General features: G+C 33.1%; 2 protein-coding genes across 2 annotated transcripts; one reads left to right on the plus strand and one right to left on the minus strand.

Moving 5' to 3' along the window:
- Positions 1-311: 311 nt before the first annotated feature.
- Positions 312-4,629, minus strand: LOC126708946 (phospholipase A1 PLIP2, chloroplastic). Its single transcript, XM_050408975.1, has 5 exons — positions 3,722-4,629; positions 2,292-2,786; positions 1,916-1,975; positions 1,232-1,648; positions 312-1,123 (listed from the first exon to the last, which is right to left on the minus strand). Exons 1-5 carry the CDS (start codon positions 4,391-4,393, stop codon positions 545-547), a joined length of 2,223 nt encoding a protein of 740 aa, XP_050264932.1. The 5' UTR covers positions 4,394-4,629; the 3' UTR covers positions 312-544.
- Positions 4,630-19,234: 14,605 nt separating this feature from the next.
- On the plus strand, positions 19,235-24,352 carry LOC126708813 (probable glycosyltransferase At5g03795). Its single transcript, XM_050408773.1, has 5 exons — positions 19,235-19,399; positions 20,416-21,378; positions 21,514-21,644; positions 22,563-22,911; positions 23,454-24,352. Exons 2-5 carry the CDS (start codon positions 20,470-20,472, stop codon positions 24,114-24,116), a joined length of 2,052 nt encoding a protein of 683 aa, XP_050264730.1. The 5' UTR covers positions 19,235-19,399; positions 20,416-20,469; the 3' UTR covers positions 24,117-24,352.
- The last annotated feature ends 744 nt before the right edge of the window (positions 24,353-25,096 follow it).

Here is a 25,096-nt window from a genome sequence, read left to right on the forward strand (position 1 = left end):
ATGGATAGCCGAATTATTGGGCTGATCGAATATTTGTCCCTAGCCTACCTATATATAAACCACACACCACCACCGATGTGCTGAGATATCGTGTTTATAACACCCACGCAAGACCTCGCTTTCATCTCTTTCCCATTGATGTTTTAGCACCAACAAGGAACCTAAGACGACAGTTCTGTCATTTTCTTGCATCAAACATATTTACTCTCTATAATATCAGAGAGTATACTTTGAAGAAAACAACCATGACTCAGTAATTGTAACCGTATCCAAAATTAGATCACCAAACTTTTTAGAAACCGATGGTGTAATTTCATTTGTAAATTGTAACCACTGATATTTCAATTTTTAAGTGTTGTTTACATGCCGTTTGGATATCCCCCATCTAAAAAAATACAATTTGCATTGCTTTGAGCTTTTAGAACCAATGAATAAAAGAATCAATCTAACCACCCTGATAGCCATGTGCCCTCCACCTATACAACTATGTGCTATCCCAGCAAATAAAATGGAACGTCATGTACCAAAGCCTAAATAGAAATGGTCAATGAAAATTGAACACGCTGTATGCCCCTAAGAGTAACAATCGAGCTGGGAACAAGAGCACAACAAACAAATGTATGTGCAGTGATGCAACCAGCCTACTGAAACGTTTCAAGGATTCTCTACCTGTATGTAAGATGCCAGAGAAATTGACCCGGTCTTGGCCTATGTTGATTGATATCATGGGCTTCCCCACAACTATACCAGCATTGACACCACGGGGTGCCACAAGGGGCCACCAAACTTTGCGGCGTTTCTCTCTCCTGGCCTTCCTGATGCGGTTAAGCTCTTGGCGAATCACACCCCTGACAGATTTCATGTAAGAGTTCATGTCATGATCTCTTTGGATGGTTCCTTCAGAACCATATGCAGAACGATCTCTTAGGATCTCAAGTGGGTGTGGTGAGTTAAAGAACACCATTTGGGCAGCCTGGAGCTGCTTCTCTGCATCATTGCTATCTGACAATGGGCAACTTAGAAGGTATAGACCAGTGCCTGAAGGAAGGAGATGATGGTTAGGAGAGAATTTCTCATCCGGCTGTAGAATTAGAATCTCCCCCATTGGAGCAAAGAGAAGTTTCTGTAATAAAATGATAAACGAAAATAGGGTCAGATAGGTTAAATCAGTGTAGAGAAACTGCTAGTTTCACAAGCTCATACTTCTCTTTCTAAAAGAGTGAAATTTTACCTGGTTATTGAGACAAGGATGATTGCGGAAGTTCCCATTGACAGCCTTGAGAAGCTCCGCAACGTGATTAGGATAATTGCATGAGAAAGCCCGGGGTACGATGTCTCTGTGCATTGTGATCGATTGAACATGATTCCGTGGCAATCCAAGCTTGCGAAGCAAACGGTCACCTCCACACATGATAGATGGTGCACCAAATGTGATAACAGGAAGTAAGGATGAGATTGGCACTTCACACCGTATCAGCAACATGAGATTTACAAGTAGTGCCAAGCTTCCCCCAAGAGAGTGCCCAGAGAAACGGAAGGTAGCTTTGTCTCCACGAGATTTTAAGTGTGCATGGATCTCTGGCAACATCTGTTGATAGATACCTTTTGCAGCTTCATAAATACCTCTGTGCACAACCACATCTAGTTCCTGGACAAATAAGACGTATTGCATTCCTCAATTTTGGGAAATATACACACAAAGATTCTTATATTATACTAGCTTTACACAGAAGGACAGCTCAGAACATTCAGCACTTTTACCTGATATAAACTTAACTTTGAAGTCAACATATAACTAGTTTTTTTTTTTTTTTTCAATCATTAACAATCAGAACCAATACTAAATAACAGAAACCTTTAAAAATGGCGATATGTATCTGGCAAATTCCAAAAGATGGTCAAAAAAAGAATTTACCTCAAATTGAACGGGTTCAAAAAGTAAATTTGCTTGCCAAGATGCTAGTGATTCTGACCCCTGCACAGGAAAATTTTCAGTAAGACCAAATATAAACAAGATACCAAAAATTATCAGGCTTCTTATGTCATTGGGTGAAAGGCATAATCATCAGTCAAACTACAGCCAATAAATGCACTATTGATCTTTTATTATTTTTATTTATTTTATAGGTCAATAACAATTTATTAGATCATAGTCCAAAATGCATCAATGTGACCATTCATCAAGTGGTATAAAATTCTTATACAGTGTGCAGAAGCAGTCCCCTGTTGCCTTCTGCCCTAGAAAATTGTTCCATATAAAGTAAATAGCATTAATAATTGATTAACCCTACCTGAATGACAAAGTATCTTGTACCAGTCTGATCTTCATCACATATGAACCACTCACAGGGTGATGAACGCATTGAGTTCAAATCATCCGCAACAGCCTGCTTCACTTCCTCCTTTGCAGCAACCACGGCTGTCACTGAGTCCGTAGTTGCCATGAAAGAAGCCATTTCTGAGTTCATCATATTAGCACCACCATCCCTACTGCCACTTTCTTCAGGTTCACCAGCCTCGGTTTTTGAGGACTTGAACGGAAGTATGCTCTTTGTATGAGAATGCAGATAGGAAGCAGCAGAGGCAGCAATTTGATATGCAGCAGATGCACTTATCCGATACCCTTCTTCCTTCTGCTCCTTGCCTTCTGCCTCATCTTTTGAATCACTTTCTGCTTCTGGGCTTTCAGTTGATACCTGATTTTTCTCAGCTTGTGCTGCCAATTCCTTCTTCTCAATTGATGACATTACAAAACGCAAACCATGATATTTCAAGAGATTTCCTGGCTGGATTACCAATAGTCAAAATAAATTATTGTCATATAATTTATATTGGAAAACTAAAATCTCCAGAAAGTAAATTTGTGGGATAGATGATTTATGCAATCCATGGAAAAAATTTAAACAACAATTTTCTATTAAATAATGCAAGTAGAACATAGAACACAGAACATCAACCTGAATAAAATACAGATTGTAAATCAAATGATACTTTACTTCAAATGAAAAAGGAATCCAAACTACACGAAACCAAATGTCAACATAAGAATTTCTGTGAGTACTATATTCACATGATTGATTCCCTTTATGCACAAAGACAACTCAAAGGGTTCACATATACAGCACAAAATCATTAAATTGGGACCTCCATAAACAAAAAATTTCTTGCAGAAAGTGAAAAATAAAATCAATCAAACCATATAATTGTAAGCCAAACCGAAACCTATCACGGCATAATTTTATTATCCTGGTAACAGAAATCTCATACTCTGTAGGGGTTTGAGAAAGTTATAAAATTCCTGTGATCTAATTCAAAAACCGCCACTTGATAAAAAATTTCCAGAAAAAGATTCCTGAATTGAGTGAATTCTCATTTCCCATTTGGTTTCAGACCAAGCAGAGGATAATCAAAACAAATCAAAAAGTGCTCAAACTTCGAGCAATGTGGATCCACCAATGAACAAAAAAACACTAATTAAGATCAGGTACGCCTCCACAGAAAAACCCCAACAGTAAAAATACAAACTTTACAATGGGAAAAAGGAATTTTGTTTTTCATAACATTCCATTCCATAAACCCATCAAACATATTCTAAATCAAACCCCCCCAAAAAAAAAAAAAAAGCTCCAATTTTTTAATTTATTTCAACATTACCAATTCATAAACCCGTCTAACATATTACAAATCAAATCAAAGAAACAGATGTGGGCAAAGTTTGTACCTTGATTTTGGGAATGGAATAGGCCAAGTTTCCCAAATACGACATTTTAGCATACAACCTAGCCTCGGCCAAAGACACCCTCCTTAGCAATCTCGAAAACGAATCTCTATCAAAACCAACCTGTTTTTCATCATCATGATCAGCAACACTACAAAGCTCACAATCTTCTTCTTCTTCTTCTTCTTCACCAATTGCCACACCCTCTTGTTCCACCTTCTCTTCTTTCTCTACCTCCCACACAAGCCCAGCTTCAGCCCTCTCCTTCGACAGCGATCTAACATGTAAAATCTTCAAAACCCAGTTCTCACTTTTTTCCCTCTTATGAAAATCCTCCTCCTCCTCCTCTTCCTCTTCCTGCTCCACCACTATTTCATCGCTAACAACAACGTTATTGGTCTTGTTGTTGTCAACCAAAACGGCGTCGTCTAAGGCCAACCCATTGTGCCTGCCGCCACCACCACCACCACCACCACCATCTCCACCTCTATTCTTATTACCAGGCCACAAAGACAGAGACTTCAGAGGGTACACGAAAGGAAACCTCAAAAACGGTGCCGTTTTCTGCTGAGGCTTAGCGCTCACCTGAGACGGCGTCGTTCGGAGCTCCCCAGTTGCAGAGATCGTCCCATGATGATGGATCCCAATTCCTGTCTTCAAATACAAACTATCCATTTATGTTTCTTTCTTTCTTTCTTTCCTCTGTTTATTCTTCGTTACTTTTGATGATGTATAAATTATAACGTTGCGCTTGCTTCTCTCTCAGAAACTGAAGAGACTTTTAAAAGGCGCACGCGCAATCTTTGAACTTTACAAATGGTCTTCTTCTTTTATTTTCTTTTATAGAAGAGAGACACGGAAAGAGACAGAGAGGAGAGGTTTTTAAGGAAAGAAAAGGAGGAGAGAAGAGCAAAACGGCATTTGTTACCAAATAAATAGGTCACCAACCATCACAGCCCTTTTTAACGATCTTTACCGTTGGATATCTCCCAAATTCTACTTCTCTCTCTTAATATAAAAATAATAATAATAATTTTTTTTTATTCAGCTGTTTTAAATTAAAATTAGTAATAACTTAGATTTAAAATTTATTATAAAAATGTTATGAATGTCGTACTTCTAAAAACATAAAAGAAGACAATTGTATACCCTTAGTGTAATAGTCACTCCACAAGTATAAATACTTATGAAATGTGGGGGGCAAAAACTGAAATTCAAATTTTCAGGAGAGAGTTTTATACACATATATACTTAGATTAGATTAGAGTAGAATTTCTATTTTAAATAAATAAATAAAAGAGCAATACACACAACAACAACAACAAAAATATATTTTTCATAATAGTTGAGTTGGCAAACTTTTACTAGTTCTCATCTTGATTCACTACTAACATCACATTTCTACTTTACCATTATCAATATGCCACATCAACGGGTTGGAAAAGTTTTATCAAATTTTTTGTGTCTAGATTTTCTTTATAAAAAATTCTACGTGATTATTAGTAATTTTACATATAAAACAAGATAATAGAATTTAAGTAATATTAAATTTTTAAAAAAAAAAAATATATATATATATATATAATACTTCAAATCAATTTTAGCCTAAACCCCCAAATGTATCAAGCTATATTGTTTGCACTTACTAAAATTTTTTAGGAAATTTCTAATTATGTTATTGAACTTGTAATTAATTTTAGTTCTCATTAAATGAGAACCAATAATTTTTTTATATTTATTAATGGATCTAATTAATCGGGGAGTCTTTAAAATATTTATTAATTGGCTATTTTAAAAAGGTTTGATACCTTTTATTAAAAATATAAAATGAAAAAAAAAAAAATTTCGTTACTTTTTTTATAAAATTTTTTTAAAATTTTTTATTTATTTATTTAGTTTATGCAGAGCAAGGGTAGAGGGTTGAACTTGCAAAGGCAACAAATACAACAAATTTATTAGGTGTTAATTAGATTACAAGTCTATTGACGTATTGACAACAAATTTTTAAGTGTCAATTGAGTAAGGGGAAGTGAAATTAACTTGGAAACCTTTACAAGATTTATTGATTTGAATCAATTTTGTCTATATTTTTATTTTGGAGGTACGTATATATTTATTTTATTATTATTTATGAATTTGAACGTCGAATTAGGTTGGAAGAATGGCATGAATTTCCCGATTTCGTACGAAAGCGCGTGGTGGGACCCGTCTATATGACTGTCTCTCAATTCTTCTTCAGATTGCTTGTTGAGGGATACATGTTACTCCACTGATAATATCTATCTGTAAGACGCCACGTCAGATGGTACAGATGAACTAAAAAACACAGCGGTGACGGGTCCGTAAAGCACCAAAAGTTGTTCATTTTTTTTGGAATATAGTGTACACGAGATCGACACGCTGTGTAAGCGCAGCACGTGTCTTTTCAAGAAGAACATTTGGGTTTCACAATTTCTTATTGGAGAGAGAGATCTCAGAAACCTATAAACAAATATTTAAGTCGGTGGGGGAAATAATTAAAACAAATGAAATAGTTTTTTTTTTTTTTTTTTAAATTATAAAAGTAGTATAATTTAAAACTATACTTTTAGGCTGATCTCTATTAAAGAAAACAGAAGAAATTAAGATATTAATAATAACTTGCATTAACATGTATTTCAGTCCAAACCAACCCTGAATCTAATATCTAAAACTAAAAGTACCTATTATGCCAACTTTTTTTTTTTTTTTTTATAGCTTTGGAAATTTTAGTTTATCAAATTAGTTCGAGTGACCATTTTAATTTATCTATTGGAATGAAGTATTTTGACATTCGATTCTCAAAAAAAAAAAAAAGTATTTTGACATTAGTGTTGTTAATTTAATCCAATAAAACTAAATTTCAAATAGCAAATCAAGAAAACATTTTTGTAATGAATTAAGGTAGATCAAGGCCTAGACCGAAGGCCCTCTCTTCCCCAAAAATTTAAATAAGGTCATAAGGCCCCTTATTATATAAATTAAAGATCTCTAAATTGTATAAAAACGTCCTAAAACTGTATAATGATAATTGAATTTTTAAAAAGAAAAATATATAGGTCGCTTTTGCATTCTTTCGCACACCTTCAAGAAGTCCCTTGAAATATTAAATCAATATAATTTCAACTTAATTGAAATCATAAATAGTTTTAATGAGTGTGCATAATAATCATTGACTATCAATTTTCTTAACAATTTGAGGGTTTAGTTTTTGTAAATTCATCACCCACACAGTAGATTAGATTATTAAGTAAAGTTTCAATAATGTATTCAATAAATAAAATTATATTTTTCTACCCTTTAAATTTATTTTTGTTCTTGTCAATTTTAAGCGGATTTGCTATTATGTTGGGAAGATAACACATTGGAGAGATCCCGAATGAGCAAAATATAAAGAGACCATTTAACTCAAAAGTTTAACCTTATGAATTTGGGTCTAACTATGTTATATTGACCACTCACTTATGTTATAATTATTCAATGTGAAACTTTACTCATATATGTATAACCAACATATTATCAAATGTAAAAGAGAGACATTAATAATAACTAAATATAAAAACTTAGTGTTCATTTGATAATTACTTATTTCTGAAATTTTATTTGTATAATGTAAGACAAAAAATTTAAAGCTAGCTTATTTTCAAAAAGCTGAATGATAAATTATTAACTTATAATCATTCCCCAAAGGCTAGTAATTTTGTATCTCAAAAAACAAGATCAAGGATTTCTGAAAATACTTAAATAAATAATATCTAATTAATACTTAAATATTAAAGAAACCCTCATTAAAAATTATTTCTTTCAACCTGAAAATGTATTAAGTAAATGCTTGAATCAATCAATCAAACTCAAATTTCATATTACAAGAAGATGAAAAAGACTAGCTAAAAAAAAGTTAATGTTTTGTTCATGTGTCAGCTGAAATTATCATTCCAGTCGAAATTTAATGTAACAGATTAGAATTACAAGTAGGGCTATCCACCACCCACCCGAACCTGAAGAACCGCCAAAACCCGAGCTTTTCACCTAAAAACCACCTGATCAAAGCACTGCTTTGGTTGAATGTGGGTCGCCGGTGCTAGGACCCAAGACTATCAATTCGAGTTGCGGGTTGGCTATCTGAGAAATCGACAAATCCAAGCCGCTCGATGAGTTGTTCTTTCCCAGTCAGAAATCACAAGTTTTGGCCAAAAACCGATAAGTCCAAACTCTTAGTTAGACGATATAGGGAGATTTCAGCCAAATCTCGACAGATCCATCAAAATCTCGGCCCAATCTCTATAGATTCAGAGGAAATGTTGGCCAAATCTCGTTAGATCTAATGAGATTAGATTTCGGCCAAAATCCGGGCAGATTTCGATCCATTATAGCAAACCCAAAACCAACTGATATGCACCCGAAACCAATAAGACCCGAACCAGCAGATTTGAAACTCCATTCAGGTCTGTTGCGGGTTAAGATTTTCTCCACCAGATGCATTCGAGTCGAGCCTGAGTTGGTCACAAACCCGACCTGCACCGACCCATGAACAATCCTAATTACAAGCATGAATGTAAACCAAGGTAAAAAGAAGTGGAGGGTGGGGGGTGATGATTTTGTACCAATTAACTGATTGGTGATTGCTTGATTGGTACAAAAATTTTCAATCAAAACAGGTGAAATATATATGTTTTAAAAGTTTTGTCAACGTGTACCTTACGCACTTATTAAAAAGGTTTCAAAAAGATTCCATCTAAATTGAAAAATAGAAAAAAAGTTAATTTTAGGTTGAAAGTGTTATTAGATTTTACTTGGGCATATTTTAACAAAATCCTTTTAAAAGGAAAAGAAAAAGAAATTATCAAAGAATTTTAGGTCAAGTCAAAAGTGACACTTTCGTCGGCCATAAATGATAAATATGAGGTGATACTGATGGTAATGGGTGAATAGGGTACCAACAAAAAGAGAAAAGAAAGTGAAATGAGGAATTTAATAGTGTTATGTGATTACGAAATCTGATTTACGGGACTTAATTTTGTCGACAATTAAATTAGGAAAGTGATGTTATGGGGACATTTGGAGTGCCTTTAGATCATTAAAAGCGCCGCGAAAACAAATTTCAGTAAAGAAAGTATATTGTGGTTGACAAATTTTCTTTATTTTTATGCTACCATCTTTTACTAAAACTGCTCATCTTTTTTTACTGTGAGGAGGGTAGGGTTTGGTTTGAAGTTTGAGCTGCCCTTTATTTAGTCGGCAAGTCGGTTTTTAATGACCAGGCAGTCTAACCCTGACGGTGGAAAAATCTTCAAATATAAGTTGGATTTATAGGTTACAGTTGATAGTTGAGAAAAACTAAGTTTAGGTCTTCCAAAAATTCTTGCCTCCCCCCATAGGGACCATTAAATTATTATGGGCTCAAATTTATGAGCTCTAGCTCTCGTTTTTAGGTAGGAAAGTTAGCCTTCACATCTCTCAATCTAAAATTTAGAGTGTTTAAAGTGGGTGGGAGTTGGATGGACCATAAGGATTACATGATTTTCCACACCCAAAATATAGAGCTATATTGCATCAACAAGTTAGACCATTAAATATGGTTGGTGTGTGTGTCTATTTATTTATTTTAGGAATGAAGCAGGTTGCATTTGATTCTGGTCTGCAACATCTAGGTAATTTGGCTCTATCAAATAGATGGATCACACAATATCAATCTCTGAATGTCTTTCTTGTGAAACTCGGAAAAAAATTAGCTAGGGACCTAACTCCTAAGTCAAATGAATCTAATGATAAATACATGTAGACAGAAAAGTAATATAATCTCGTATTCTGGAAATTAAAGAGGGTGAAAATTCTCCTTGTTACTTTACCAAATCTATCCTACACAGGTCAATTTCGGGAAGGTGATGAGAGGAGGATAGATTTTGCTTGCCCCACCTTGAAAATCTATATATTTGTTTTTGTTTATATATATATATATATATATATATTTAAAGTATTTAAATATAATATAATATTTTTATACATAATCCTACTTATAATTTATCTTTTTGTATGTATTCTATTATCAACGTGCAGAACGCATGTTTTCTCTAGCTAGGGACCTAACTCCTAAGTCAAATGAATATAATGATAAATAAATGTAGACAAAAAAGTAATATAATCTTGTATTCTTGAAATTAAGGATGGTGAAAATTCTTTTTATTACTTTACGAATTCTATCCTATACAGGTCAATTTCGGGAAGGTTACGAGAGAAGGATGGATTTTGCTAGCCCCATCCCGCCCCACCTTGAATATCTATATATTTGTTTTTGTTTATATATATATATATATATATATATATATATTTAAAGTATTTAAATATAATATAATATTTTTATACATAATCCTACTTATAATTTATCTTTTTGTATGTATCCTATTATCAACGTACAAAACACATGTTTTCTCTAGCTGGGGACCTAACTCCTAAGTCAAATGAATCTAATGATAAATAAATGTAGACAAAAAAGTAATATAATCTTGTATTCTTGAAATTAAGGATGGTGAAAATTCTTTTTATTACTTTACCAATTCTATCCTATACAAGTCAATTTCGGGAAGGTTATAAGAGAAGGATGGATTTTGCTTGCCCCATCCTGCCCCACCTTGAATATCTATATATTTGTTTTTGTTTATATATATTTAAAGTATTTAAATATAATATAATATATTTATAAATAATCCTACTTATAATTTATCTTTTTGTATGTATTCTATTATTAGCGTGCAAAATGCATGTTTTCTCTAACTAGGGACCTAACTCCTAAGTCAAATGAATCTAATGATAAATACATGTAGACAAAAAAGTAATATAATCTTGTATTCTTGAAATAAAGGATGGTGAAAATTCTTTTTATTACTTTACAAATTCTATCCTATACAGGTCAATTTCGGGAAGGTTATGAGAGGAGGATGGATTTTGCTTGCCCCATCCCGCCCCACCTTGAATATCTATATATTTGTCTTTGTTTATATATATATATATTTAAAGTATTTAAATATAATGTAATATTTCTATACATAATCCTACTTATAATTTATCTTTTTTTTATGTATTCTATTATCAGCGTGCAAAACACATGTTTACTCTAGCTAGGGACCTAACTCGTAAGTCAAATGAATCTAATGATAAATACATGTAGACAAAAAAGTAATATAATCTCGTATTCTTGAAATTAAGGGTGGTGAAAATTCTTCTTGTTACTTTTCCAATTCTATCCTACACAGGTCAATTTCGGGAAAGACAAGACACCCCTAACTCGACCCTCCACTCCGTTCTGTTGCCATCACTACTTGACATACCATGAATTCATTGGGTCAATAGAAAAAACTTTCAAATAGGCATTCGTAGCCAGTTATACCTTTGACATGATAGTAATTAAACATAACTCCATCTCTTTTACTTAATATAGACTCATTAATTTGCTATAGGAAAGTTAGGAAGGTGATTTTTCTCATTTGAAAAATTAAAATTGATTTATTTCATAATTTAGGTTAAATATTATAAATTTCAAAACGCATCATTTTAAAATTTTAATGACTTAACATTTTATATAATATTAGACACAAAAAATAAAATTTTAACCATAAAATATATTTCTCTTTATTTCAAATGAAAAGCACCTTACTTCTTTACAGATGTGAGGAACTTGCTATGACAGCTTGGATCACTTGGAAGTTGGAACCAAAGAAATAAAATTAGACTAGGATTACAATGCCCGGAAATTCGAGATGTACAAAGGGTGGATACAGGGACTGTTTGATAGAGGAGTTTGAGTAATGTTGTTTGTATTTTTTTAAAATACATGTGGGTGAAAAAAGATGTGGAAATACAAGTAATGTTATTTAAAAACTGAAAACATATTGCTAAAATGCTCTACAAAACGGGCCTTCAGTTACCTGAACAATTCCAATTTGTCAAACTGTCAATATTCAACAATCGGTGAACCAAGATCCCAGCTTGATAGTGTAGTGGAAGCCACTACAGAAAATTGCTACAATGCAAATTTCAACGGTGCCATCTTTTGTGAGGAGAAGTGAACTGGTTTGGGTGTAGTGATTCGCAATTCAAAGGGAGAGGTTATGGCAGTTTTTTCAAGTTTCAATATCAGACAATGAAATATATGAATCAAACTATATACTCAATACGTTACATGCATTAGAAACGTCCAATAACTAAAAAAAAAAGGCCAAAATTTACAAAGCAAGATTCCTTAACAAATCAGTATACGTAACTCAACAATGGAGGAAAATGTAGGTCAATAACAATGACAGAGAGAATTGAAGACAAAGCCATTAAACTTTTGAGACAATTGATAATTTATCACATGTATCAACTGTTGTTAACAATTTCTAACCCATAAAATATCAAATATGACAAATACCGCAATTTCAAAAACTTATGTCCTAAAACTAGTAAAGGTGTTACAACAAAGAGACTAATATCTCAAAGACATACATATACACATTTAGCAGTATGCAACAGAATCTATTACAAGCGATTAAAGTTTCTAATAGTTTTAGTAAACAGGGCGGCTCAACCAGTCTAGCTAAGCCCCCTAAAATAGAACATTTATATCTCTGTCTTATATATATTGCACAAAAATAATCTCACTTAGGAAAAAAAACACAAAAAAAGAGAGAAGAAGACATGTTCTATTGGTGAATTGAATGAATGTCTTGTACTTATTTGTCTGAGGATGTAAAATTTTTAATTAAGGCCCAAAATTTAAAATAAAAATTAATTTTTAAATATTATACTCTTTTCGAAAGTTCAATATTTTATTATAATACCTGTAAGGGCTGTTTTTGGGGCCCAGGCCCAGCAGGCAAGCGATTCTGGCCCAAAAGACCCTCAACAATGAATTTGTAGAGAGTGGGTCACAGAACTAGGTCTTGACAGAGTAAACGTAATTATAAGTAAGCCATGCAACCATTTGAACGTGGGGGCATTCCATTAAGCTTCTTGGGATAACAGTTCGTGGGGCTGTATCTTATGCTTTGTTTACAAAACTCCTCTCTCTTTTTCTCTTTTTCTTCCTTTCCTCTCTCTTTCTCTCTTTTTCTTCCTTTCCTCTCTCTCTCTCTCTCGATCCTCTGGTCATGGGGATTTTCTTCTCTTATATAGCATCCTTTGAACGATAATGACCCTACAGTTGTTAATCATCTGGGCCTCTACTTGAGTGCCTGTCCCATAGGACATCCTCCTTCTTTTCTGTGAGTTGCACTGGCCAAGATAATACTGTTCTCCTGTCCTTTCCACATTAATGCGGCTGGAAAAGTAGCTTCCTTGCATTTAATGCGGCAGTTGTGGTTGCTCCCTGAACGTCCTGCATTTTCCCTTGATTTTGGATGACCTTTCACCATGTAAAGGGTGTGAATCGGACTCCCGTTTGGTGCGTCCGAGGAGGTACTCCTCCTCGGACGCCCCTTAAGCAAGCCCAACCCAACATGATTGGGCTGGGGGGTCCTCTGCCCGTGTCTTCGCTTCCTATTATGGTTGGGCTTCGTACGAGTACCATGGCCCAACGTTAACTGGCGAATTTTACCCTCACAATACCTTTTACTATGTTTGTGGTAGTTTAAGAATGTAAAAATTTTCAATTTTCCAAAAGTTTTACTCTTCATATCTTTTTATCAAAATTAAAATCAGAATTAATCATTTTTGAGAAAAATTCATTATTGAAATCCATTTTTCAATAACTAAAGTACAATATTACCAAGAGTGACATTAACCATCTAAAATATTATATTTATTTTGAGATTTTTTTTTCGATATTTTTATAATTAAATGTTTTAAAATACGTTTTATACATATATAAAAGTAGTCCATTAATTAATGTATTAAATTATATAAAAATGTCGGATTTTTTTTTTCCTTCTGATTCATGTATTGCTTATAAAATATTAAGTGAAAATATACATTTTACATTTGCATCTAACCCCAAAATATGGGGAGTTGGCCCTAAACTAGGCCATATTTTTGCAAACTGTGAATTTGAGCGAGGTTGAAAAAAAAAAATATGTTTAAAATTGAATTGAGGTATTCAATAATAATGACACTATTTAGAATTTGCAAGTTTTCAAAAATTTTAATTTTATATTAAAAATACTCTACGCATATGAAAAATCTTCATAGAAATGTGGCCATATTTTACATGAAAGGTATTTAACATGCCAATAACATAGTTAATATTTCATGATTTTGACATGATCATAATGGTATTAGTACAAAGAAAGCTAAAGTTGAGAAATCCAAAAACAAAAACAAAAAACAAATATCAAATTGATAGGTTTGCAAATGAGTGTTCATTCAATAAGTAGGATATTAGAAGAAACTAATAAATTTTCATAAGTACTCCTTTTAATTTTTTGCCTTAGCCCACAAAATGTGTTGAGCTTGAATAGACCAATCATAATGCAAGAAAATTCGAGGGATTCACAATCAAATAGCTCAAGTATTCAGGATTTGTGGAAGTGCATTCTTTACGTACTCAAACCAATATTGTCAATTATAAACGTTAACATTGGCATTTGTATGACTATTAAATTTTATTAAAAAAATTGATATTTATTAATGGTAATATCAATACAAGATTGAAACTTTTTAGTCTCTATTTATTGTAATTTTTTTCCTGGTTCTTCATTTTAATATGGGCAAATTCTATTATGATTCATGGCTTTTATTATTTTTTATTATTATTATTTTGAAATAGCAAATCTACAACAAATGACCCTTTTTTTTTTTTTTGCTGAATACAAATTACCTATGTCTTATTTTCGAACTTGAACCCAAACTCACCGTCACGGTGACAAGTACTACTGGTTAATAATGTTAATCCATTGTGGCTTTTATCAGGGAAATATGCTAGGGATATAAATTTTGGTATAATTTTATGTTACAATTCGGCATATAGTAAGTTGTGATTAATAAGAGTATATTAGTGAATCATGTGAAGACACACTCTTACTGATCACAACACATCATATGATAAGTTGCAATACAAAATTATGCCAAAAATTGTATCCTTAACATGATTTTTTATCAAGAGCCTGGTTACACAAAGATTTGCCGATCTTTGTTGGTCGGATTCTTAGAAATCCCCAAGTCTAGGTATCTAACTGCTTGGACTGATAGCTGACAGACATTTAAGAGTTGGCAGTTGGCACGAGTTATGTGATAAGACATAAATTTTGGATTGTTTTTCCGTTTCTACATATTGCTCCATCATTGTGATATTTTTTTGTATTTTTTGATTTTTTGCTAAATATCATTGTGATCTGGTTCATTTATTTATTGTATAAAAGATGACCATTTTAATGCATATTTCAAGAGAGGACATTCCTCCATCCACATACAAGGCTGAGTTTGATAAGAAGCATAATTAGCTAAAGTGCTAAACGCTTGGCAGGTTTGTTTGCATGTGATCCACATGAGAGTAGCATCCAACTTCTGAATGGGTGAAGCTGGCTTTTAAGTCCTCAATATGATAGAGAAAAGTAAAGCATTGCTATGAATTATTCTTGTACTAGAGAATTGCTTGGCAGATAGTAACTAAATAAGAACAATTTGCAAACTGTTGTACTTAATTTATGATATTGGAATAGCTATACTTATTGGAAGTGATATCCACCTTGCCATAGACCGTTTTGTATGTGAAACAATTGGCGACTCTACATAGCTTGTAGTAAGTACAATGGAAAGAAGAAAGGATCTAGTTATGGATAATTACAAGAAAAAATGATATCTGACATTCTGCAGAGTATGAAGTTCTATATACAATTACAAGGTGTCCACCTATAACTTGTTTCATTTTTTTGAAAGAAACCCATAAAAAAAAAAAGGCACTATCCTCTGTTCCTCACTAGGATTGCAAGGCAGAAGCAAGGACAGAAAACTTGGATATCGGAACTACACCTTGACTTGATAATTGATACAGTGGTCAAGCCTTAAAAAGCAATGTCACAAGTCACAACATCCATGGTATCGTCAATATAGTACCTAACTTTGCTTGGTTTTCGGCCAACAGCAACAGTACATGCAAAGAATTGTTTAATCCTTAGATGGACTGGTCTTTGGCCCAATTTCTAGCGCAAATAGTATATTTTAGACTATTTTGCACCAGAATTTGGGGCAAAGATGTGTGTCAGATGACTACACAATGTGCACATACAGGGTGAAAAGAAATAGTCAAGACATAGAACAACTACTATGAAGAATATCAATGCATCATCAACAAAAAAAAAAATATATATATATATATATATATTAATAATAATAAACACCTTTCACCAAATACCACATTAATTCAGCTTCCTACTCAACATCTCTCATATTCCATAATAATAATGAGGATAAATTGTCCAGCCAAATTTAATCAATCTAGTGTCCATACATAAGTAGGGCAAGATATCAAAACCTATCTAGTCCAGACTCCAAAGTGGGAAACCCCAGCCAACAAGAAGCTACATTCCCTCAGTATTATGACAAAATGTAATATAGAAAAGTTCAATAGGGATACCGTTAAGCTATATGATGATTCCACTTCACCGGAATTTTTAGTCGTGATCGATGCAATTAATTCCGATTTGAGTAAGGGCTTCAAATGTTGGTATGCTAACACTCAAGATTTTTCCCGAACTCTACAAAAAAATATGGAAGTATATAATGCAGCGATTCCCCATAAATGACATGACACTAGAGAAGAATCAAAGAATGAAGTTCTAGACAAATTCATTACCGAAATCCATTGTTCAATACTTGAAGTCTAACTAGGGATAGACTAGGTCATGGCCCCCAAACTTTTCTATAAAATTACCCCTAAAGTTTCCTAAAATTTTCAAAATAGATATGGTTGGCCCCCTCAAAATTCTTAAATATTAGAATTTTACCCTTAAATTTACCTAAACTTTTCAAAAGAAATATGATTAGCCTCCCAAAGTCTTCATATCTCTTATCTAACACTATTAGACTGGTTCAATTTTATATTTATTATTATTTTGGTCCCCCCATTTATAAAATTCTGGTTCCACCCCCAAGTCTAACATTACCAAGAAAAAGTGACTATCTCAAACATTATATTATTTAATTTTAGCCCATATTTTATCTTCCTATTTTTCCACACCCATAAAATCAGTTTTCTCTCCCTTATTTTCTATTCTCCTTGTTTCACTCCCAACCAAACGAACCATAAAGGGCAAGTATGCAATTCCAATTTCAAAGTATCCAAACCCTACCCCAAATAATACTACTAATGGAGGGGAAGAAATACCTACTAATGGAGAGAATGAGAAAGAGAATACCAATTTTGTTTGGACAGGTTTGCAATGTAGTTTTCATGATAGATAAATTCAAAATTTGTTTTCTCGAGAAACAAACAAAGAGTGAAAGAGAGAGATGAGATCACTGATCATTGCAGTCTCGGCACTGTAGCTGTTGAGATGAGAGCTCTTTGCTTGAAACCAAAAATTTGTGAGCTTTCTAAGAGAGAGAGAGAGAGAGATGATGAACTGCTAGATATAACAATTATGTTAAATACCATTAAGAAATTAATAATATACATAACAATAATATAAGGCGTTGTCCCAATTTTTTAGATTTTTTTTTTTTTTAGGAAGAGTCCCAATTTTTTAGATTAGTTATGAATCCTTAGCAGAAAATATAATACTATACAATAAACATTGCAATATTTGAAAAACAGTATTAATGATTTGAAACACAAAATTCAACAATAAGTATGACATTTGTTATTATGTATATTCAACATACATAATTTTTTAGAATGTACAAAATTATACACACAACAAATGTAGATCAAACTGAGCCAGCAAGAATTAGAGAAGTGGGTTGTTACGGCGTGGGCAATTTGAAACGTGAGGAATAGATTTTATTTTGAGTAGTTTCAAACTCATCCAAAGGTGATTCTTGAGGGTGCTAGTGGTTTGATTCAGGAATATCAACGACTTTAAAGATTTAACATAATTTTGTACATTTAATGTACACAATTCATTACATTGAATGTCCACAATTTTAAAATTTTACACAATTATTTAAATTCAACATATACATTTTTCAAGTATGTACACAATCTTGTATATTGAAAGTACACAAATTTTGAAAATGCACAAAATTTTGCACAATCAATGTACATAATCTTTTAAGATTAGACATACATCTTTACATTCAATGTATACAATTCTTAGCAGTGAATGCCCACAATTTAAAAAATGCATACAATTATGTAAATTTAACGTATACAATTTTGTACATAGAAAGTACACAAAATTTTAAAATTTACAAAATTCTGTAAATACAACGTAAACAAATTTTTAGATTGAACATCCACAATTATGAAAATTGAACGCCACAATTTTTCAAGGAACATACAAGATTCTATACATTTGACATACATAATTTTTAAGGATGTACAAAATTCTGTAAATTAAAAGTTCACAAGTTCAAACAATGTACACAATTATGTACATTGAATATATACAATTTTTTAGAATGTACACATTTCTGCATATTTAACGTACACAATTTTTAAGAATGTACACAATTCTTTAAGTTAAACAGAAATTTTTTTTAAGGAATATACACAATTAAATGTACATTATTTTTAAGAATGAATAAAATTTTGTATATTCAAAGTACACAACTTTTATGATTGTACACAATTATGTACATTCAACATACACAATTTCTTTCGGTCAAAAAAAAAAAAAAAACACAATTTCTACAAATATACACCATTTGTACATTCAAAATACACAAGTTTTAAGAATATACATTGTTCTATACATTCAACATTCAATGTAAAGAATGTACAAAATTATGTGTGGGAATTGGTGAGATGAGAGTAGATGGAGTCCGAGAGATGAGAGGAGCTTTGATTGTGGAGACTAGGTGAGTTGTGGTTGTGAATGGTGATTTCATTGTGGGTTAGGGTTTGGGGATTTCAATTTGGGGATTTGATTTCAATTGGGTTTGACGAGTGGGTCATGTGGGGGAAGCTAACATGGAAGGGCCACTTAAGACACACGGAAGGGCCACTTCCGTCTACAATATTTTCACAACAAATCACAGGTGGTTAATTGTTATTGGTTCAAATTTAAACTTAACACTAAAATTACTTTTTTTGCCCCAACAATAATAATCAGTAACAACTTGCCACTTAGAATTTGTTGTAAAAATATTGTGAAAATGTTGTGAACATATCATTTCTAATCATTTAACCTTAAGTACTAAATTAACTCTGACTTAAAAATAACATGGACTAAAATCGACTAGGACCAAATTAAACGGACTCCAAAATATTATTTTTGCCTCTTCAAAGAAACATAAAACTAGCCAAATCGATAAAGAGCTCGTGAGCTTATATAATCTCTGTCTGAACGGATGGTTTTTTCTGTAAAATGGAAAAATAGTACTTTTTTTTTGTCTTTATTTATTTATTTATTTTGGTAAAGAAAGAGGTGGCTTTCTTTTTGGTCGAGATTAGAAGAATGTCCAAAAGAGTTAAACATTATTAAAGTCACGCACCGTTTGTATTATATAAGCTCCCCCAGAAGAAAAACCAGTAAACGAAACCTCGAAAGGTCGTTGAACTGACGGACCTGAAGCTCGAAGCTCAAAAGCCAGGTACGTTTCTTCAAGTTCAATCTCAAAAAGTAAACAACAATTAACAAAAAAAAGAAATTAATGAAAATTTTGAGCCAAACCCAGTTTATGAAATTAAAGTCAAAGCTTGGACAGTTGGACTCTTTCTTTATTTTATTTTTGTTCTTGTTTTGTAGAGCATGGAATTGAAATTAGATGTTCTGTTGTTTTAGTGGAAAATTTGTTGTTGTTGTTGTTGTTTTTTTTTGGTGCTTGAAGGTCTTGTTAACTATTTTTTGTTCTTTTATTGAAAATTAACTGGTACAAGTTATGTTGTTTGACTTTAGATTAATGGGTGTTTTTGTATTTGGTGAGTGATGAAGTATTTAAATCTGAACAGTTCTTTCTTCTTGCTTGCATGGCGAAGTATATGAGTTCGCTGTTGTTTGCTAAGTGGGTAAATTTGAGCTTTGGTAGGTACTTGAAGATCCTGAATTTCTTTTCTTTATGATTTTCTGTGGGTAATTATGAACTATAGAGTGTGTTTGTTTGATTTTTGATAAGCGGATATTAATGCAGATTGGATGTTACAACTTACAACGTTCTGCCATGACTCATGAAGCATTTGACTTTATTGTTAAGTTGTTTGGTTGGTGTATGCAGTTGATAGTTATCTACTAAAAATTTGTTTGAACAATAAGAATTTATTTAAAAAGTAAATTATGTATGATGCTTTCTTAAACCAGATAATGGTGGAAATCTAAGTTTAGGTTGTTCTTCTCCTCAAACATCCCCCCTTTTCCCAAAAAAAAAAAAATATTAGCAGCATTGCTATCTTGGTTTCCACAGAAATAGTCACACTAAATTTAATCAACATAATCTATTCAACTTGCGCTCCTCAGAAGTGTTTCTGTTATTGAATGAGTGGATTTTTTTTTGGTTATTTTAATGTCTCTTTACTGCATTTGACAACTGACTGAAGAAAATATTAAGTTTCCTGGCAATTAAGAAGATATCTTTATTTCTAACAAAACTTTGGCATTTGGGATAACTTGCAGAGGTTATTATGCTCATTGAAAGTCAGCCAAGAATAAAGTTTGTGGTTTCTCAAAATGGGTCAACAACTTTATTCTTTATGTCAGGTGGAAACCAAAAAATTGCTTTGGGTTATGGGCATGCTGTTTGGGGTGATTATAGTGTTCCAGTATTTTGAACTTCCTTATGGTAGTGCTCTATTCTCTTTGGTTTCTGCTGGCAAGGTTTCAGGAGTGGGAAATAGTGGCTTCCCGAATGGAAATTCACCATCTAAACCCAATACAATTGGTAACATAACGTTTTTGAATGGTTCAAACTCCACCAAAACACATGCTATTCATGAGAGATCTGATAATATTGGAAAGTCAGAAGGAATGGATAGGAACCAAAAGAATGATTTTTTATCAGATAGAAATGGAAGCTTAAACAATTCCTTAGAATTAGATGTAAATAATAATGCTAATAAGGAGCCTTCATCTGAGAATTTGGTAGAGCTAAATGGAAATTCCACAGTTGCCAATGTAAATAATTGGGGTAATGGACCTGCCCCAGAGGAGGCAAAAGAACCTAAACAAAGCTTTTATCAAAAAAATGATACTACAGATGGTAACTTTCCAATGGGTAAGGTTGGAAAGGGAACTAATGCTTCCACATCAGGGCATCTTGGAAATGCAGACACTGGTTTTGCCTCCCCTTCCCCTGCACTGCCGCCTGGCCCGCCCGTGACTTCTACCATTGTGGATACAAATATTAGAACGCCTGTTGTTGATTCCAACACGTCCTTATTGGAGAAAAATGGGACGACCACTTCTGAGATTAATAAAAATTCTGGGCTATTGGAAGCTAGCCCTACTCCATTGGATGATAATTCTTCTGCGAACAGAGTCCCCATGGTGAATAAAGGGCTTGAGACAACCTCTGCAGTAATTTCAATATCCGAGATGAATGATTTGTTGCTTCTGAATCATGCTTCATCCCAGTCAATAGTATGTGTTAAACCTCTGCTTTACGGGATCTTTTTCTTTTCAGTTATTATGTGAGAGCAGAATAGATTCAAATTACAAAAAATTGCTTCAGCCTTTTTCCTTATATATATATATATTTTTTAATTTTGTTTGCAGGCACCATCACGATCTTCTGCTGTTGACCAAGAATTACTGCATGCAAAATCACTGATCGAGAATGCACCCATCATAAAGAATGATCCCAAGCTCTATGCTCCTCTCTATAGGAACATTTCCATGTTCAAAAGGCAAGCTAATCATATCCGTTGAATAAAAGTGTGAAACTTTCTATTTTCACTAGAAGTGTGAGATTTTCCATGTGAGCCTGCAACTTTCAAGTATAGTGTCCAACACCCCAACACCCACCCCACCCGCCGCCCGCCCCACAAACCCTCTCTTTTCTCTTCAACCTCCTCCCTCCGTGACTTTCAAGAAGTGACCAGATTCATAAAGTAACTGTTAGTTGTTCACTTTTTTGCTGTCTGGACTGTGCGCACTAATGCCACACTACATTTTCTATTGAATTGTTGATGAAATAAGTGTAGGATCTTTTGATGTCAATCAGTATTATTGAAAATTTATGCACATTGCATCTTCTCTGGACAAACTGGAAGAAGGATCAGCACACAACAAATGAGGATAAAGTGGTTCTTTAGTTGACTGTATGACATGGATGCTACTCTACTTGCAGATATTTGTATCATTGATCTGTTAAATTCTTTTGAATCTTGTCCCCCTCCCCCCTTCCCAATTAGAATTCTCTCCTTTTGGAATGGATCAATTTCATGGTTTAGATAAAATATTACAAATCTAAAGGTGTATCTTGCATCCACGTCAACTGCTAAGCAAGATTCATGCCATCCCTACCTCTATGCCACTTGTCATTACCACCTAAATATAGACCTTGGGGCTATGTCTCTTTAGTTCCAGCACATCCTTCTTTACGTACATATGTATTTGTGAAACATTCAATTAATGCATTATTTTGCAATATACTGGCTGTTTGTTTTCTAGCATTCTTTATTGGTGTATTTCTTTCAAAGATGTGCACAGGCTGTTTAGCTGCAACCTCACATGAAAACAATTTTTATTTTTATCTTTTTATATTTTTTGTTATAATGCTCAAGTGAATTGCATCTTCACTAATTTATCCATCCAAATTGCAGGAGCTATGAGTTAATGGAAAAAACTCTCAAGGTATACATTTACAGGGAAGGAGAGAAACCCATCTTCCACAAGCCACCACTCAAGGGAATATATGCATCTGAGGGATGGTTCATGAAGCTGCTGGAAGCTAACAAAAAAATTATTACGAAAAAACCAAGGAAGGCCCATCTCTTTTACTTACCTTTCAGCTCTCGGATGTTGGAGACAACATTATATGTACCCAATTCACACAACCATAAGAACCTTATACAACATTTGAAGAATTACTTAGACATGATTTCAGTGAAATATCCTTTCTGGAACAGGACTGGAGGAGCAGATCATTTTCTTGTTGCTTGCCATGACTGGGTATGCTTTTCATACTTTTTTGGAACTATGTTCTGCCAATCACTTGAGGACATTTAGGTTTGTTATACATTGGGAATTGTGTTTAGGGTTAAGTTATTTACCCTAATCCAAATACATGTTATTTATGGGTGAATATTAAATATGTTATTTATAGTTGAGTAATTTCAATATTACGTTTGACCTCTCCATAACAAGGTCTTAATGGAAATTTGGATGATTCCCTTTATGTCTTACATAACATTTTAAATATGTTTTAAATTTTCCTAAATGATTTTATTTGTCATGTGTAAAGCAGAATAACCTAAATTTGAAGTAGTATTTTTATTTGATCATCAGTTGATGTGATGATCACTTTTTCTCTCTCTTCTCTATTATGAGTGATGACCTTGTGCTAGAGGATGCATATGAAACTTGGAATGCTTTTTAAACAGTTTAAATAATGTCATTTTTATTGTGGCATCCAAAACCTGAATTTTGTATCATTATGACATCTAAATTACTTTAGATCAATATATTTTCCTAATTATAGTCCACTTCCTCAGGCCCCAGCAGAAACAAGGGAATATATGGCTAAGTGCATACGAGCACTCTGCAATGCTGATGTGAAAGGAGGTTTTGTTCTTGGCAAGGACGTATCTCTTCCAGAAACATTAGTGCGCTCACCTCAGAATCTACTAAGGGATCTTGGGGGAAAACCTCCTTCTCAAAGATCAATCCTTGCTTTCTTTGCAGGAAACATGCATGGCTATCTACGGCCAATTCTGTTGAAGCATTGGGAAAATAAAGATCCTGACATGAAAATCTTTAGTCAAATGCCTAAGGCCAAGGGCAATAAGAACTATATTCAGCACATGAAGAGCAGCAAATACTGTATATGTGCAAAAGGTTACGAAGTCAACAGCCCAAGAGTGGTGGAGGCCATATTTTATGAGTGCGTCCCGGTGTTCTTATCAGATAATTTTGTCCCACCTTTCTTTGAAGTTTTGAACTGGGAATCCTTTGCTGTTTTTGTCTTGGAGAAGGATATCCCAAATTTGAAAAGTATACTTCTTTCAATTCCAGAGAAGAGATATCTTGAGCTACAGATGGGGGTCAAAATGGTGCAACAGCATTTTCTTTGGCATGCTAAACCTGTGAAGTACGATATCTTTCATATGATCCTCCACTCAATTTGGTACAATAGACTTTATCAAATAAGCTTCTGATAACCAAGGAACTCATAGTTGACATGCATTTTTGGATGTTACTGGAATTGGGACAAGAAGGAAATGAAGTAGACAGGTTGCAATCTCAGAATAAGAAATTTTGGAGAATAGTTGGCAAATTCTTTTGATGTAATTAAATACGAGAACAGTAATCTTTTCTTTTATTCTTTCTCTGCCCATTGTATTCTTGTATATTCTTTGGCTGGACATATTTCAATTTCAAATAATTTTTTTGATATCTTGGCTTATGAAATCTTCAATGTTTAACGACTGATTTCTTTTACTTTTCTTTTTTCAATCTTATTTTGCTCAAAGGGGCTGGACATTTGCAGAAAAGTGGTTATTATTATATCATTACTAAATTTCCCAAGTTGTTGCAAGTGAATTTTTTGTAAAAGATATTCCAAAATTTTATTATATTTTCTTATTCCTATATGAGACTTCTACCTTTTTTTTTTTTTTCTTTTCTTTTTTTAAATTGACAGCAAAAGAAGGGATTATAACCCTAGACATATCTGATGAAAATATTAACCTACCAATTGAATTATAAAACTCCTCCTGTGTATGAGAGAAAAAAGTACCATAATTTTGTATCCAACCATTAAATCTCAAAAAACTATTAAATTATTTTTTTGTACTCATAAGCCTAATAAGCCTCTCCCCTTACCCCCACCCCAAAAAAAAAAAATTTAAATAAATAAATAACCCTAATAAGACTCCATTTAAATAAATACATAAATGAATAAATAAATAAATCTATAACCATACTAATATGGTTTTATCCTCATAATTGTATTCGATAAAAGTATATATAAATGAAATATCACCATACTTCTATGGTTTTTTTTTCTTCTTTACACGTTTACTAGCGCTGCTTCTCCTTCCTCACGTTCAATATCTGAGAAACTGAGACTCATCTCATCTTCTTTCTTCTTTCTTTCAATCTCACTAAGCGGCCAGTGGCTCATTAAATTTATTTT

This window comes from Quercus robur, chromosome 12, assembly GCF_932294415.1.
Source record: "Quercus robur chromosome 12, dhQueRobu3.1, whole genome shotgun sequence".
Taxonomy (NCBI): Eukaryota; Viridiplantae; Streptophyta; class Magnoliopsida; order Fagales; family Fagaceae; genus Quercus; species Quercus robur.